The 18,300-nt window shown below is 45.2% G+C and overlaps 1 protein-coding gene across 10 annotated transcripts in view; it reads right to left on the bottom strand.

Annotated features, from left to right (window-relative positions):
• Nucleotides 1–18,300, bottom strand: part of CLASP1 (cytoplasmic linker associated protein 1) — a 264,293-nt gene that overhangs the window by 212,617 nt on the left and 33,376 nt on the right. For all 10 annotated transcript variants that reach the window (XM_039234904.1, XM_039234903.1, XM_039234905.1 and 7 more), the window contains exon 2: nt 17,544–18,020. In XM_039234904.1, coding sequence (XP_039090835.1) covers nt 17,544–17,738 — 195 coding nt within the window. In that variant the 5' untranslated portion in view covers nt 17,739–18,020. The remainder of the gene's footprint in view (nt 1–17,543; nt 18,021–18,300) is intronic.

An 18,300-nucleotide genomic window follows, 5' to 3' on the forward strand; every position in this document is an offset into this window, starting at 1 on the left:
TGGGGCTGAAGCAGCTGAATGTGCTTTGAATGTGTTTCTCGATCCTAACTGCAGTATTGCTTGGGTATCATGTATTTTAAATGTGAAGAGTTACTTCTGTTGCTGCCTTAATTCCAAGAGAAAAATGAAGGAATCCCTGTAAGTTACAAAGGCATTGCTTTTTGCAACAAATCTAAGTTCTGTTTATTTCTTCATGTAAAAGACAGTATAGATAATGTCATCCCTGTAACATCCTGACCAGTACCTTCTCAAAAGCAGTTGTAGAAGAAAAGTTTTAAATTCCTGTTTATAAACATAGTATGTGCCTCCTGTGGAAAATTTAGAAAATACAAAAACACAGAAAGAAAACCTATCCTCTATAATTTCATCATATAGATTAATATCATTAAAATTTTCATTGTCTCTTTCCAGATCACTTTTTCTATATCATTTGTACCTAGCTGAGATCTCAGTGTATATAAATTGTGCACCTACCTTTTTTCATTTTACATTATTCCATCAGCATCTCCCCATGTCACTGAAAACACTTCACAACCATACTTGCTGCAAAGCATACCATCTTCAGATAAATGTGTGGAAACATTTGCACACGTGTATCTTATATACTCCTAATGCTGGACATTTGAGATTTGCCCAGTTCGAAAGCTACTATTTCTAATTTCAAGCGATTTTTTTTTTTTAATCAACGGGTATACTTTCCTTTCATGGACACACATCACACACATAGCGGCCTTGGTTACTGGCACCGAAGGACTTAGTTATTTTCAAGCAATTATGATGCAGAGTCACTGCCAGAAGCCACATTCCTGTCTGAGAAAAAAAATGTCACCCATATCGTTAGGACTTTGCAATCAATAAAAAAGGAGGCAGAAACTCTTTAAACCACTTAGAATGAAAGGCCGTGCCCTCAATCAGTCAAAAAGCTTTCTCTCCTACCTAAACTGTGATGGGACCCTCCCCTGACCTTTAATACCAAGAATGTAAGGAGGGAAGATTCGTTTTGTGTGCCTGTCACTCCGCCAATGGCTATCTTATATAGCTGACCTTGAATTTCCACTTGAGACTAGCTTCTCAGGCAGACCAGCATCTCATAAAGGTGACCTCAGAGCAAAGGATCCACCTCAGAAAGAAGGCGGCTGCGACTTCAGGATGGCCGGCCAAGCCTTCAGGACGGCAGGTTGGGATGTAAAACAGAACCAAAGCCCTTTCAGGGCCCATTTCCAAGTACTTACCCGGCCAATAGATACAAGCAGCAACTTGCAATTCTTTGTCTCGGTCCAACAGCATGTTACTTCTTAAAATTAAAGTAAGGTCCGCCGAAAACTTTCAGAGAGTCCAAATCAAATTTTAAAACAAAACCAGCCAAAAAGGAATATGAATTTGATCCTGACTATCCCTCATTTAAAAAATAAGATTGCTTATTGACTTTACCTTGTCTGCTGCTTGACCATATCCAGCTATCTTTCCTTCTGATCTATTAACTATTAACTAGTGCCTGAAATCATTCCTCTCCCTCCCAAAAGGCCCTTATTGTTCTTAGTAAGAAATCAATGTTTTCTTTCTTGGTTCTACGGTTATCGACATTGTTCGGGCTGTTATAATAGAAGGCTAGTCCATCTATAATTTTTATTTTGGGTTCTTTTTATTCATCTATGGACACCAAGTCAGTTCCCATCGACTATGATAAGAGATGTTGTTCTAAGCACCTGCTGAGATTTTTTTATTCCTTCCACTGAAAATTTAAATGTACTACCCACTACTATTAGCCCAGCAGGAAATCCAAGGCTTGTTTTATTTTTCCCACCATACTCCCAAAACAACAGGATACCAGGGCAAAGTTAAACCTATCAGCATAGGCTGAATAAGCCTAAAAAGCCTTGAAGTTCTACAGACTTCCTTTCAACTTCCATTCAAAAGCTGACTGTGTTGTACCCTGACACACAGCCAGTCCACAGTCCCCCGCAGCCCGCTGACACACAGCCAGTCTACAGCCCCCCGCAGCCTGCTGACACACAGCCGGTCTACAGCCCCCCAAGGCTTAGTCCACAACCCCGCGCAGCTTGCTGACACCCAGCCAGTCCACAGCCCCCCACAGCCCGCTGACACACAGCTGGTCCACAGCCCCCCCCCCCGTGGCTACTTGACACACAGCTGGTCAAACTGTGCACACACAACTTTAACCTCTTCCTCACCGCAGCCAGGTGCAGAACTAAACACCTGAAGTCACACTCTAACCCTTGGTTTTTCTCTGGAGGGAGGTGAATGTGATTCCCCCCACCCTGAAGATGATTGCTTATTTGTTTCCAAAATAGAGGGGAGGGGAGGGGAGTGGAGGGGAGGGGAGGGAGAGGAGCTCTAACCCAAGCACTCTGGCCCCAGATTCCAGGCTCTTAACTTTTCCGTGATAGACTGCCTATTGTGTTAGGGAGCTAGAGCCACCCCTCTAAAGAAAAGGGGTAGAGGATCACTAGGAACGGAAGAGTGGGAGCCCCAACAGCCCCAGGCACTTCCTAAACAGCTCTGCAGCTTGGGAGCATCTGCCTACAAGTTAACAAAAAAACAGTGGCTGGAATAGCCAGGTGTATGAAAGTAAGTGCCAAAGTTAAGATTCTAGAGCACAACTCGCTCCTTTGTTGGGGTCCCCATTCCAGAGGGCATCCCCTGCCCTAACAGGGGTACCTAGACTGGGAGACGGCAAAAGAAAAACATCAATATTCCCTAAAGAAAGGGATCAAAAAAAAAAAAAAACAAAAAAACAAAAAACGGGGGGGTGGATCAGGATCTCATTCTATAAAAATAAGTCCTTTCACCAACACTTCTGTTCAGAGCACAGAAACACATAAGGCATTCAAGATGGCTTCCTGTTTCACCACCTTCAACCCCATGGGCCGCTTCCTCCTTTATCAAGGGTAACAGGCTCAGGGCGCCTGAGAGGCTCAGGTGGTTAAGCATCCAACTTGGGCTCAGGTCATGATCTCACTGCTTGTCACTTCTAGCCCCGTGTCGGGCTCTGTGCTAAGATCTCAGCCTGGAGCCTGTTTCAGATTCTGTCTTCCTCTCTCTCTGTCCCTCTCCGGTTCGTGCTTGTGCTATCTCTGTCTCAAAAAAAAAACACTGAATTTTAAAAAAAAGTCTTAGGCAGAAAGTAAACAGCCATGTATCTAATACGAATAAAGCTGACTTGCATGGAGAACGAATCTTTATGAGGGCCCTACAGTCCTCTTAAAAAAGGAAAATAATAGTTTTAATGCCACTTATATTATACACAAAAAAAATTCCAACAACGAAAAACATAAGTAGTAAGTACATATTTGCTTATAACACTTCCCCTCCCCCTTAAAAATATTCTACTAATACTTTGGCACATGTCATACCAGATTTTTCCTTGGAATCTACCACCAAAATGCCAGTGTTTTTATGGTGTAATACCATCCTTTCTGTATTTTAAAAATGTGAAGTCTGAATTATTTATGTATTAATGTACATACAGAGTTAGAGCATAAATGTTAAGGCAGCATAGATTTCTCTATGTGACATCAATCTATAACTGATGCATATACGCAAGGTTTCCTTGAACTAGAGCAGGCTTAACACACATTAGGGAAAAAGCCCATCCCTGTCAGCTGTCAGCGTGTGCGTGTTCCCATGTGCCCACATCCACCTGTGCTTTTGGACCCTGTGAGTCTACATCTTCCTCGTTCACCTCACTCGAAGAGAGAGCAGCCCAGGAAGCCTCAGGGTCACACACAGCCAGCCAGGGACGCCCCGTGGGGCAGGGGGGGCGGGGCACAGCCCCCGGCAGTACTCGGTGTGAAGAACATGGGCATTCACCCACCTGCTCTGAACATGCTTCTCCCAAAGCGGCATCACTGGGCGGGCAGGCTGATTCTGGCCAAGATAAGTTACTCAAGAGGAGGAAAGTTCTGGCCCTGAGAGAACAGATCTGCACCTGAGCAGGGGACCTAGTCCTTGAGGACAGGGAGGTGGTCCAGCTCCAGGGAGGGCTGGAAATTAGGCCTGGAGCTTTCTCCAGCCCCTCCTCTTAATGTCCTCGGAGCCTCTCCTTCCCTCCTCAGCTTAAAATTACTTAGGGGCGCTTGGGTAGCTCAGTTAGTTAATCATCTGACATTGGCTCAGGTCATGATCTCAAGGTTCATGGGTTCAAGCCCCACGTTGGGCTCTGTGCTGACAGCTCAGAGCCTGGAGCCTGCTTTGGATTCTGTGTCTCTCTCTACCCCTCCCCTGCTCATGCTCTGTCTGTCTGTCTGTCTCTCTCTCTCTCTCTCTCGAAAATAAATAAACATTAAAAAAAATTACTTAGGAGCTCTAACAGAGGTAAATGCCGCAAACTGGGTCTCAGGAAAATACAAGTGATGAAGAGACATGAGGGGCTCAAACTCACTAACTGTTTTCAGGTCCCATTTCCTCAGCTGCTACAAGATACCCATGAAAGGTTTTCGTTGGGACAGGCAGGTGTTAAGTGCACACGTGAACGGTTAAAAGCAGCATATCACTATGTGCAACACACATAAGTGATTCAGACTTCAGATATTTTAAATGCAGAAAGAATGGCATTATACCCCTAACAACACTGTGAGTCCCAAAACCACAAGGACAGTCGCAGAGGGTAAGTGCTCGGTTTAAAGGGGTTGGGAAACATACAAAAGCTCTCGCTTGAAGACAGAGCTAAAAGCCCAAATAACACAGGGTCTTCAGAGAGAAGCGAAGCGAGGTACATGCCATCACTGTGGGACATTGGCACGAGCAGGCTGCTTGTGCCTGATCTCAGGGAGCACAGCCTCCATGGCAGGCCTAAGCCACCCAAATGGGAAAAAGAGCCGTGATACAAACTCAGGCCTCTGATCCCAACGTCTGAGTCTCCGGTAGAGCCCTGCAGCCTTTTAAGCAATCTAAAATGGGAACTTCCGGGGCGCTTAGGTGGCTCAGTGGGTTGAGCACCTGACTCTTGATTTCGGCTCAGGTCCTGATCTTGTGGTTCATGGGGTCGAGCCTCACGTCGGGCTCTGCGCTGACAGCAGGAAGCCTGCTTGGGATACTCTCTCTCTACCTCTACCTCTGTCTCTGCCCCTCCCCTGCTCATGCTCGCATGCTCTGTCTCTCTCTCTCTCTCAAATAAATAACTTTAAAATATGAGCTTCTGAGAAAGTTCGTAATTCCTCCAGTGGTCACACTCAGGTCACCTGCCCCAAGCCAAGCTTCCTTCCTTTAGGACAACCTGTCCTCCTTACTCCATCCCTTGACATGAGGTTTTCTGAGCAGGGACCCCATTTTCTTACACTGCCACAACTCTCTGGCCACCATGAGTGGGTCAAGGGTTTGGGGATTTGTCTGGGGAGGGTGCTTGTAATCCAAGCTGGGAAAAGAGAGATTCTCTCTTCTGGTGGTGAAGCTGCAAGATGTGAACTGGACCCACCCTGGATCTGAATGCAACACAGAAAAGAAGCCATGACAGAAGCAGAGACGTCCCCACCCGAGTCCCCAATGCTGTCTCCGCAATAACTCAACCACCACTCTAGGGGGTGACTTGCCCCAATAATGCCCTTTTTCAGCTTAAACTGCATTGAACTCAATTCCTGTTCAATACAAAGTTTATCTGACTCCCTTCCCATGATCAAAAAGGTTAATATGAGTCTTTTTCTTTGCAAAGCTGTTTAAAAAAAATTTCTTAGAATCATATGAAAAATCAAATAAGATCACACAGCTACCCCTTGCTGCCCAACAAAACCCAAATTACTATCTACTTGGCGTCATTTAGTGTCTCCCAGGACAGATCGTTTAAGATCAGCTGACATTTAGGTTCCAAGAGGTGTGAAAACACTTGGGAAAAGGAAAGGAACATTCCAAATAAATGGATTATGATGTCGTTTCTCCCCCCCCCAACTCTCTTGGGAGATAAATCAATATTATTCTCATTCTGTGTAGAAAAAAGATAAGCCAACAGGAATAAAACAACAGAAAGACCCAATTTCTTTAATCCAATAAAGTGGATGTTGTCGTGGTATCAAGACTTCCTTCTCCCAACTATGGACCTCTTCTCCTCTGTCCATGTTTAATATGCCCCAGAATATATGTTTAATATGCTCTCAGGAACTACTAGACCATGATCTGAACTGAAGTTGGATGCTTAACTGACTGAGCCACCCAGGCGCCCCAACATATCTTCTCCAATTAAAAAAAATGAATCATGCAGGAAAAGAACCTATCTTTTTCCATAAGGTTATCCACAGTCAATAAATTGTATCCTGAAGCCTGAAACCTTGAGGACTTCTGATATTCTCCCCAGTCCTGCACACGTCCCAACTGACAGCAAACTCCCCACCGTGTCCTCCCTAATGCCCGTACTCCCGTTTGCTTCTCCCCACTCCCCCTGGTGTTAGCGGACACCACCTTCGTCTGACACCTAACTGCTAAGGCAACCTTCAGCATGCAGCAGTCCTTCGATGGCCTCCACTGCCCCTAGAGTCAGTCCCAAGGTCCTGCTACCTCTCCAGCCTCCTCTACCAGGGATCCTGCTCAGCCTCACTACTGCAGGGTCTCAGAACACTGCCTCCAGTAATGGCACCCATAACCTGCTTCTCTGTGGAGCCACTGAGCCACCTCTTCTCCCTCATGCGAGAGCCCTAAGAGGTGCCTGGCTGGTTCCGTAGGTAGAGCACAAGACTCTTGATCTCAGGGATCAATATATATTCAAATATACCTTATAATATGACTATATATCAATACATACTTTTCTGAGAAAGAATCCTAAGGGCCATTCTTCCACAAAGCCTTTAAGGATGATTAAACAGAGATGGGGCGGATGCCAGAGATGGGTGACGCAGTCGGTTATGCATTCAATTCTTGGTTTCGGCCCAGATCGTGGTCTCACAGTTTGTGTGTTGAAGCCTCGCGTTGGGCTCTGCACTGACAGTGTGGAGCCTGCTTGGGATTCTCAACCTCTCTCCCTCTCTCTGTGCGGCCCCTCCCCACTCACACTGTCTCTCTCAAAATAAATTTTTTAAAAAAGGATGATTAAACAGACTCCTACCAGCCACTGTACCCAGCACGAAGCACTTCCTCCCCACTTAGGACATTTTTCCCCTTAGTCCAAAGCACAAGCTGGTGGATTCTACCCACAGGAAGTGCAGCAGAAGGACCTAGATCTCACGCAGTACTGTCTTCTGTTTCATCTGTCTTCTTTGCTCCGCTTTTTCCCCCTCCTGCAAAATGTCCTTTACTATCCTCTTAACCCCAGGAAGGCATCTTGCTGTTCTCTGCCTTTCTGTACTCCATGCAAAATCGCTATAAAAACTTAACAGCTGGCCATCTCTCCATCTCCCCGGATCTCTCCATTCCTGCTAGCCCAAACCAAACTTCTTCACATTGTGCATCTTCTATGTTCACAAATTATTCAGTTACCTTAAATTCTTTATGAATATAAATGTATCTAAATTAGACTAATTTGAAACCTTTTTCCTCTCTTCATAGTAGTCCCTTTGGGGGATAACTATAAAAATATACGCTTAATTCCTGCTCTACAACTAGACATAGGAGGTATATTTCAAAAATATTTGAAGCCAACCAATAAAGGAAGAAGGAATGATGGAATCAGAAAGTCACCCTATGGCAGAAAGCACAGTCGTAATTATTTTTGGCAAAATATATCAGTGGATGCAACAACAGGTAGGTGAAAATTTGGTAGAAAACAGGGTATTTACATAGTCTCAAAGTATCTCCCCATAAGATTCCTATTCATTACAGATGACAGAACAAAAATAAAAACAGCAACTTTCGGAAGCTCTCCGGCAAAGACCTCTTTCAGCAGGGAAGAGATAGACACCACTTCTCTCCCGATGGATGCATCGAGTACTCCTGCCCAGTATTCGGCCCAACGTGCACAACCTCAGTCTAATCATGAGAAACATTCAAGCCCGAAATGAAGGGCTTTACAAAATAAATGGCCTGTGTTCTTCCACAGTATTAAGAGGGCCAAGGAAAGACTGATGAAGAACTACCCCAGATTGAAGAAGGCTGTACAGATAAGAACCAAAAACGACTGTGGTTCTAGACTGGACTGTGAACAAGGAGACTGTTCTTGCTCTTGCTTTTATACAAGTGACATGTGAATAAGGCTCACAGAAGAGCCAGATCTTGCTCTACTGATCCTTACTTAGATAACTGCGCTAAGAACACAGAAGCACATGTCCTTGTCTTTAGGAAACACACACCAGTATTTAAAAGCAACAGAGCACTGTGTCTACAACTTACATTCCAACAGTCCATGGATGATGATAACGTGCATACATACACAGAGAGAAAGACAAAGCAAATGTGAAATGTTAATACTGGCATCTGGGTGAAAGTATATGAAAACTCTTTACATTATTTTCTAAGACCTTCCAATACGTCTGAATAGTTTCCAAAATAAAAGGTTTAAAAAGGATTTATGATCATGAGTCTACTAGGGTCAAAAATCTGTTTTCAATATTTACCTTGAATATTTTGGGTTTCTCATTCAAGTACACCGTGAGTTGCTTATCTCTCACTCAGGACCCAGTCCCTAAGGCAATCACTGTGAACTCCAGGGTGAATCCTTACACTCTATTTTTTTATGCCCCAATAAAGAAATTATTAACACTGTTGCAACATTACAAAAGAGCAGCACTGCATATCGATTCAGATGTGGGCCTTAGGTCAAACTATTCAAATTAAATCTTCCTCCTAGACGTCCGAGTTATGTGACTTGAGGCACGTCTCCACTTCTCCCAGGCAGTCTCCCCAGCTGTACAACAGGAATAGTCATAGGACTTAGCATCTAGTACCTACGTCAGGACTTAGTGAGGCAACGGATACGAAGCATTTAACAGTTTCTGGCCCATAATGGGCATTCAATAAATGTTAGCTATTGGGGCACCTGGCTGGCTGGGTCTGTTGAGCATCCAACGTCGGCTCAGGTCATGATCTCACAGTTCATGAGTTTGAGCCCCATATTGGGCTCTGTGCTGTCAGAGTAGAACCTGCTTCAGATCTTCTGTCCCCCGTCTCTCTGCCCCTTCTCTGCTTGCACGCACTCTCAAAACTAAATTAATAAATCTTATAAATAAGTAAATGGGTAAATAAATGTTAGCTCTCAGTAAACATTAACTGTCGTGTACAGATTCATCTGCCTCATTTCTGGCTCCATTTTCTCACCCCAGCTGTTTCTTTCTTTCTGCTGTGACATTCAATTTAGGATTTCTTCCATTATATGTATCCTTATTTAAATTTTAGCTTTCTAAATTAGCAGGGCAAAATATTAAAAATAAAAAGAGCAAGTGAAACCTTTCTAAAACAGTGGACCTCAACCAATGAATTGACTTTTGCCAGTAGGTGTTAAAGTTGTAGTTTTTTTTAAATGTTTATTTATTTATTTTAAGAAAGACCAAGAAAGCCGAGCAGGGGAGGGGCAGAGAGTAAGGGAGAGCGAGAGTCCCAAGCAGGGGGATTCTGACTACACTGAGCACAGAGCCCAGTGCAGAGCTCGAACCCACGAACCATGAGATCATGACCTGAGCTGAAATCAAGAACTGGACACTTAACCGACTGAGCCACCCAGGCGTCCCTCCCAGTAGGTTTTAAACTCACCCTGAGATTTCTCCGACAGCTGCTGCTCTGTTCTTTGCTATCAACAGTGCACAGCTCTTCCCTGCAAAAGATCCGAGGCCTCTGTTCCAGGCATAGGCCAACGGGGACTACAGGGAGGTAGGCAACCTCAGCCCCACGTACACATCCGCTTCCTACACATCTTACTCTCAGTAACTACAGGGTATCTCCACTGTCTTCCTTTCATGGACCACATGCTACCCACTAATCACTATTTATTACACCGGCCCACTGAATCCACATAATAACACTGCGTAGTCGGTATCATCAGACCCATTTTACAGAAGAGAGAGTTACCTGCTCAGAAGTCAAAGGTGCAGAGCCAGGAAGGAAACCAAACTATTTATACTCAAATCTGAATTATTTCTGATACCCTCTGATGCTCTTGCATATAATATAAGCACATATTTCGAAAGAAGTGCATTAATTACATACATCAAACATACCATTTTTACTTGATAATCCACAGAAATTTTCTTGAAATAACTTTTCCTGAGGTGTTTCTGTTTTTGCTTAGTACTGCTCACTATAGCTTTTCTACTTACAACCCCAGAAACACCTTTTATTCCCCTAATGTTTATTATTTATTTTTGAGAGAGAGAGAGAGAGAGAGACAGAGTATGAGCAGGGGAGGGGGTAGAGAGAGAAGGAGACACAGAATCCAAAGAAGGTTCCAGGCTCTAAGCTGTCAGCACAGAGTCCAATGCGGGGCTCAAATTCACCTGAGCCAAAGTTGGAAGCTTAACCAACTGAGCCACCCAGGAGCTCTGAGACATCTATCTTTTTAAAATACACCCCGAGAGGATTAAGAGAATACTTACCTTTAGAAGCACTGAGTAACACATGAACTGTTGAATCACTATATTGTACACCTGAAACTAATGTAACACTATGTTAATTACTCTGGAATAAAAATAATGAATGAATGAATGAATGATTGCCAGAGTGTAGGGCAAAATGGGTGAAGGGGAGTAGGAGGTACAAGTTCCCACTGTGGGATGAATAAATCATGGGAATAAGATGTATTTGTGGGGAATACAATGCGTGCCACTGCAAGAGCGCTATACGGGGAGAGCCCAGCTACACTTGTGGTGAGCACAGCATAGCATAGCATACGGAGAAGTTTAACCACCACGCTGTGCTCCGCAGTGCACATTGTGTGCCAACTATACTCACACATGTTTTTTATTTTTGAGTGAGAGTGAGAGCCTGCGCATCCAAGTGGGAGAGAGGAACACAGGGAGAGAGAGAAAGAGAATCCCATGGAATCCCATGGAATCACAACCTGAGCTAAAATCTCAAACCCTGGAATCACGACCTGAGCTAAAATCAAGAATCAGATGCTAGGGGCGCCTGGGTGGTTCAGTCAGTTGAGCGTCCAACTTGGGCTCAGGTAATGATCTCCCAGTTGACAAGTTCGAGCCCCGTGTCAGGCTCTGTGCTGGCAGCTCAGAGCCTGGAACCAGCTTTGGATTCTGTGCCCTTCTCTCTCCCTCCCTCCCTTTCTCTCTCTCTCGCTCTCTGTCTCTCTCCCTCTCTCTCTCTCTGCCCCTCCCCAGCTCATGCTCTGTCTCTCTGTCTCAAAAATAAAAAAGCATTAAAAAAATTTTTTAAAGAAAATAAAAGAGTCAGAGAGATGTTCAAACAACTGAGCCACCCAGGCCCCCCTAAAAAGATTTTTAAATAAATGTTTCATAAAATGTGAATGAAGAACGAAAGAAAGAAAGAAAGAGTGAGAGAGAGAGAGAGAGGAGAGGAGAGGAAGGGGGAGGGGAGGGGAAGGGAAGCCCCTCTGCAAGAGGCACGAGGCACGGCTTGACGGCAGCACCCAACGGCCTGCCAGAAAAAGAAACAGAAGTCACTTCATCTGAATCCAATAATCTTTTCTGGCTCTCCTGTCAAGGACACACAAGGGGAAATAAAAACCTCAATGAAAGCCAAGGTTGTAGAGATAGAGGCCCGGGAAATGAGAGGAATCTCCCTTACCTGTCAACACCTTCCTTCCCTCACCCCCATAAAGGAAGGGCACCTGACCCAGGCCAGAGGTAAGCTTAAGGCAAGACTGAATCGTCTACGGTCCAGAGACGGTGCTGCGCAGAGAGGGAGGAACAAGAAAAGGAGAGAGGCTTCTCTGAACCTTCAGGAACTCCTTCCTTTTAGGGGCACCAGGGTGGCTCAGTCGGTTAAGCGTCGGACTCGATTCTGGCTCAGGTCACGAACTCACAGGTCGTGCTGAGTGCAGAGCCTGCATGGGATTCTCTCTCTGCCCCTCCCCAACTTGTGTTTTCTCTCTCTCAAAATAAATAAACATTTTTTTTCTTTTTTTTTTTTTTACAAATAGTTTATTGTCAAATTAGTTCCCACATAACACTCAGTGCTCATCATAAATAAACATTTTTAAAAAATTAAGAAACACACACACACACTCTCTCTCTCTCTCTCTTTGATTCTTCATGGCCTCGCCATCCCTGCCTCTCCAACTAAGCAAACCCTATCATTTTTCTCGTGTCCACCCTACAGCATTTACAGACACTCCTACAACAGACACTCCTAAGATGTCCTGGTGATGTCTTCTCCTACACTGTCCGCTGTCCCTCACCTGCCTTCCCTGCCCACTCCCAGGCATAAAAACCATGAGAGCAGAGACACAAGGAAGCCCCAGCTTAACGAAGAACCTACACATTTCAAATCCGAAGCCATGTGGCATGGGCCTCGAGACAAGAGCGCACCAGGATGACGTCCACATGCCCCAAACTTGGAGCGAGACTGCCCAGGCACTGGTAGCGCGGTCAGGGTGCAGACTGAGCCCGACGGTCTCCACTGGACTCCCAGCCCCCACCGCAGTACCTGGCACATCGTAAGTGCTTGAATCACTTCTGCTGTTGCATAGGCACCGGGGGTCAAGTCCCACAAGCCCTGGTTCCCGGCTCTGGCACCGTGAACAAATGATCTGACTTACTTGAGCATTAGTCTCCTCACCTGTAGAACGTACACAACACTGGCTATCCCCTACGGTAATTAGAAGGTAAAAATGGACACATATTTAACACAATTTCTGGTACAAAGTAAATGTTCCATAACCAGAGGTTATCATTATTAGTCCACAGTAATAAATACAGGTTCACAAGTCACTTATGCAAAACTCTGGCCTCCAGGTGTGCTCTGGAATAGAAAATCTTTCAGGTTTACAAGGGGAGAGTAGTACACACAGCTACACATGCAGGACAGGAAATACATACAGAACACGTATACGATGGGGAAAAGATATATAGCCACTAAACAGCATCTGGGGCAGCAACGCACAATCAAACATGAATAGTTCTGCTGTGCAACACGCCCTGAGCAGGTGAATAAGCACTGCAAGTAGTTTCACGTCAGCTGACTTTAGGTCAAACAACAAATGAAAAACACTAGGTTGGGGGCTTCAGGGATTGTGGAATGTGGAGAAAGGACCGCGGGACTGTGCTCACGAAAAGCACATGGTCCCCACTGCCCACCAAATGTGCAGGAGCCACAAATGTAAGGGTGTGTGGAGCTGCACGGCCCTGCCCTGCCTCAAGCTCCCTCAGTTCCCTCCAGCGGCCCTGCGCCTGGACAGCCTCTCCAGGTCAGGTCACTCTTCCCTTTCACCCCTTCTCACCTACAGAGGAGAGAAGGGGAAGGAAAACACAGCAGTGGCTGGAGGGTCAGGCAAAAATCCACTCCACCATCTCCCTCGTTCTTCAAGTTTTACAAGAAAGGAAGAGACGAGGTCAAGGAGGGCAGCCATATTCAACACCTGGGGATTTATTTATAATGTCTGAGTGATCTGGAAAAGAAGAGTCTCCCCTGTCCTTCTGCATCTCCCACAGGCACTGCGACACCAGAGAACACTTACTAAATGCTTCCAGGTGGAGCAGCATCCCACAAGGTAGCCCTCTGGAGGTTTGGACATAGGAGGGCCTTATTCCAATCAGCCATTCCTCAATCCCCGGGATGACTTTAATCACCAAAGAAAGTCCAAAGCCAACTGACAAAAACTGGTCAGTGGTTGATAGGCTAACAGAATGCAAACTGATCATAATAGGAGTCTGAGCGAGAGAAGGCTAAAAAGGGCAAGTTTTCTCAAAATTCAGAGAAGGTGCTGCAAAAACAAACCTGTAAGAATGCTCCCGTATTCGAAAACTCATGCAAATCACAGACCTTTCTCTTCTCTCGGATGAATCATGAATGGATCCCCCCTCCCCCACATAAAGAAAAAGGATGTACACATAGTAAGGGCTTGATGTTTTAGTTTGGGGGCTGGCAACCTGCAGGCCATAGGCCAAACTGGCCCTCCCTCAGTTTCTGTAAATCAAGTTTTATCGGAACACGGCCACCCCACTCATTTGCATGTTGCCTGTGGCTGCTTTCACACTGTATTGACCCAAACTAGTTACATATTTGTGAGAAGACCATTTGGCCCACAGAGCCTTAAATATTTACTACATGGCCTTTAGGGAAATTTGCTGCCTGTGTTCTTATGAGAGGGGGGCAGAGGTTGGAAATCAGGAAGACATACACTGAAGCCCCAGTTCCATAATCGCTGGTGGAAACTACCTCAATATTCTGGGAGTGACCTCAGTTACCTCGTGTATAACATCAGAGTACTGCCATCTACCTTGCAGGGGTGCTGCGAAGAATCAATAAGACAGGTAACATCCCAAACATATAGTAACTGAGCAATAAATAGCACCTATTAAACTGCAATTAATGCCAAATACAAATTTGCTCACCACTTTAAGAACTAATCAAATGTAAAATGATTCAAGCACCAGCCAACTATTTTTTTTAAATAAGACACTATGCTGACATTCATCTACATCCTGTTAAGGAATAATAATAATACCTGGGGCACTTGGGTGGCTCAGTCAGTTGGCCATCTGACTTCAGCTCAGGTCATGATCTCACGTTTTGTGGGTTCAAGCCCCGTGCCCGGCTCTGGGCTGACAGCTTGGAGCCTGGAGCCTGCTTCGGATTCTGTGTCTTCCTCTCTCTCTCTGCCCCTCCCCCACTCACACTCCATTTCTCTCAAGAAAAACCATTTAAAAAAAATTTTAAGTACTAACAATACCCATGTATTATGGTTGTGAAAGGATAAATTTGTTTCCCTTTTCTCCTTCTGTCAATTTAGTTATTAAAAAAAAATTTCAAGAAGCCAACCAGCAGGATTTTAACATAAAGTGAATCCTTTCAATCCATAATATATAAAACGTGTCAAATAAAACCAAAAATGCATGTCAGGCTCCAAGAAATCCTGATCTATAAATTTAAGGTGGGGAGAGGGGCCTAAAAGGTAAGTTTCCTGACTTAGGTAAAGCTACCAGGAGAACGTGCGGAACAGTCTAAGCTGCTAAGTTCACGCATGGATCCAGTACTCCCTGAGCACCTGCTGTGTCCCAGGCTCTGGGTGCCAAGTGTGCAAGAGCAGTGTCACAACACTCAGTTTATAAAGAATGGGGGTGCTAAGCACTATATAACATTAGAACCACAGGACGTGGCCCAGACCACAAAGCTATCGGTATGAAGTCATACGTGATATTAGAGTTTGGGGCCCCCAAAGGATTATCTAGTCAAACGCCTGAACGGCACAGGCAGGTAAAGCGATTTGTCCATGATTACATGCAAATCAGTAGCAAGCCTCGTCTTCCTGACTTCTCCTTCCCACCAAGCTGTCTTCCTTAAAAATTACCCTTGGCGAAGGATCAAGTCTTTATCTTTCACACTTTGTGGTCCTAAAGATGCTATTCTGAAAAAACTACCCAATCTTCAAACACCATGGGTTCCTCTCGGCAGTATTACCAGTTCTTGTGGCTTCCCGCCCGGTTCTGTGGGTCTCTATTACTGCTCCCATTATACTGTACCCTAAAACCCTTTGCTTGCTGATCAGTGACCCGCTCCCCCCAGGCTATGAGCTCCTTAAAGGCAGGATCCAGTCTTGACACCTACTGCTAATGTGGGAGTGCTTGTTACGGGACAGGAGCGCGGCAATTTTATACACTCTCATTTGGTGCTTATAATAACTCAGCTATCCCAACACCGTGGATGAGGGAACTGAAGCCCAGAGAGGTGAAGAGAGCTCACACAGTATAGCAGACTCTATGGGCTACTTATTTAATACCTGTGTTACCTCAGTCCCATCCCTAACTTCCTCATGTACATTAACAGAAGTCTCACACTGCCCAGAAGTCTGCTATTACACCGTCAGTCCAGTATGGTTGGAGATCTCTTTGTTTCACTATCTGCCTTTACAAAATTGGACACTCAGGGAGTGCTTGTTCACCATGGACCCAGTACTTGTCAAGCAAGAATCTGACAGTGCTCAGATATCCCCCGTACTTGACATGGCCACATGCTTCGCTCCAAGGAGGCTGCACTCTGAATGAAGATCAGGGGGTCAAGCAGGATGGGAGAAAGCCACCATGGACACCCATCCACTTTCCAGTGGTGCTGGGGTAGGCAGGTAAAGCTGTTCTGCCCCATCTGATGTACAAGAATCTTCTGGGGAGCTTCTGAGAAAGACACAAGCACTCTCCTTCCCTGGATGCTGCCTGAGCTACTGCAGGCTCTTAAATGCTTAAAGAAAATTACTCGATCTCCTTAGAGTGGCTTTAAGCCAATGAGTCAGTCTTCAGTTACTCTCACCCAAAAGCATCATAATGTGCACACAAAGCAATGGAACTGTGATCCAAACATGACAAGGTGACTCTAGACTAGACCCTCTATACCTCTCCTGTCCATAACCCTCCCACCGTCCAGCATCAAGGGTGAGCACATAAGAAGCACTTGTAACCTTCAGCTAAACGAATAAAGAGATGAATGAAACAGAAGTTAAGCTCACCTGTCAGGGACAGGATAAGTTTTATATGCAGTTGCAAGTAAAATATTAGGGTCCTAGGTCCCTTAATGAGTATAAAGCCTACTGATCCTTAGAGAAGACCAAGGTTTAATGCACCTGGAAAACAAGAGTCTGTGCTGATCAAACAAATCCTGTAAACACCAGTCTCCAGGTCCAAACCAATCTCAGAAGACTGGGTCAATGAAAAAAGCACAAGAGATTCTGTTTCTTAAGAGCTCCTTTAGCAATGTTTATGGCACTTACTAGGCATCATGCCAACGGCCCACTCTTCCATCCCAATCTTGACCCAAAGGGTCAAACTAAAAGAGAGAGGAAGGGGGAGGGGACAGTAGGGAGAATAACATCTCTTCAGTGCTTTAAATCCAGTCTTTATGCACGCTCAGTCCTCAAATGGGTAAAACAGTCAACCTTCACAACTCATTTGGGTCTTCAGACCCCTGCCGCCACCCACCACCCACCCACCAAAGGCACACGCCCACCTTGATTTTAGAAGCTGAAGGATCTCCTCCAGGCCATTACATACAGGTCACAGAAGAGTCCTTGGCAACCCATACCATTTCTGGCCAGGAACCTAGGCCAACTTCCAAACAGTGACCTGAAGGTAAAATGCACCACATACCATTGCCAATTCTATCCCCCACGGAAAACCAGTGAACACATTTGCTACTCATGAAGGGCCACTCGCCAGCATCTCATGACCCATTCACTGCAAGAAACGACATTCACTTTAACTTCAAAGCTGCAAATGCTTGTAAACTTTCCAACACAAGAGCCTCTCTCTGTGTGTTCATGTGGCCTTCTCTCAAACTGCTAAAGCATAAGGATTTTTCAGTCTCCAACAAGAATCAAAGTAAACTCTACTTGCTTCAGAATGAAATGTCCAAAAGCCACAACCAGAGCATCTTACTGGAGGCCAAGGAATCCTGCACATCACTCCCAGGGGAATTATTGTTCATAAGGACCAAGTCTGACCCACCAAGGCAGCCCGGCTGCCCACACGAGCACCTTCGGAAGTACAACTTACCTTGTAATTGCTAGAGTTCACCCAAGAGGTAGCAAGCCCATCCACAAGCTTATCTAACATGGTCTGGTCATGTTCAAGGTCAGCAGACTTCTGTTTGTCTGAGAAATAGTCTATAAGTTCTTGGCCAACCTGCAGTCGTTTCCCCACATCCTTCTGCAACACCTGTGCCAGGCAGGACTCCATGCGAGGCTCCATGGCGGAGTTCAAATCCAGATGCAGCAGAAGCTAGAGGGCAGTCCACTTAGCCTCCCAGTAAACGCACCCGGGAGGCTGCCTCTTTGTTCGCCAAAGGTTACTAAGCGCCTGTGTTTCAAAGATGCAATCCGGGGAATGGCAACAATGCACCATGTGTGTCTGACGAGCAGCTGGTGGGATATTAAAAGTCCAATTTAAATAACTAGTAGGAGATAAAGGAGTGAGTGGCAGAGTGAGGTTCTACGCTTGGGTCTGAAATTCTTCATAATTCAGCAGTCCATTCTGAAAAGCGAAAGAGAGTGACAGATCAGCACAGATAATGTAACATTCAAATGTTATGAAACATTAAACCAAAGACAAAGCAATTGCGCTGCAGAATCATTTATAATCACAAGTGGAGTGAGAAGCAGGAACGCTTGGCAACCATATCAGAATAACATAATTATTATTTTTATCAGGAAGAACATGGAAGCCCAAAGCAAAGAGCCAATGAGCTACACAGTTGGTAGCCTGACGTTTTTCTCCCAATTTTCCAGCTTGTAAATGCGCCAGTCGGGAAAGC

This window comes from Hyaena hyaena, unplaced genomic scaffold, assembly GCF_003009895.1.
Source record: "Hyaena hyaena isolate Hyena2069 unplaced genomic scaffold, ASM300989v1 scaffold_91, whole genome shotgun sequence".
NCBI lineage: Eukaryota > Metazoa > Chordata > Mammalia > Carnivora > Hyaenidae > Hyaena > Hyaena hyaena.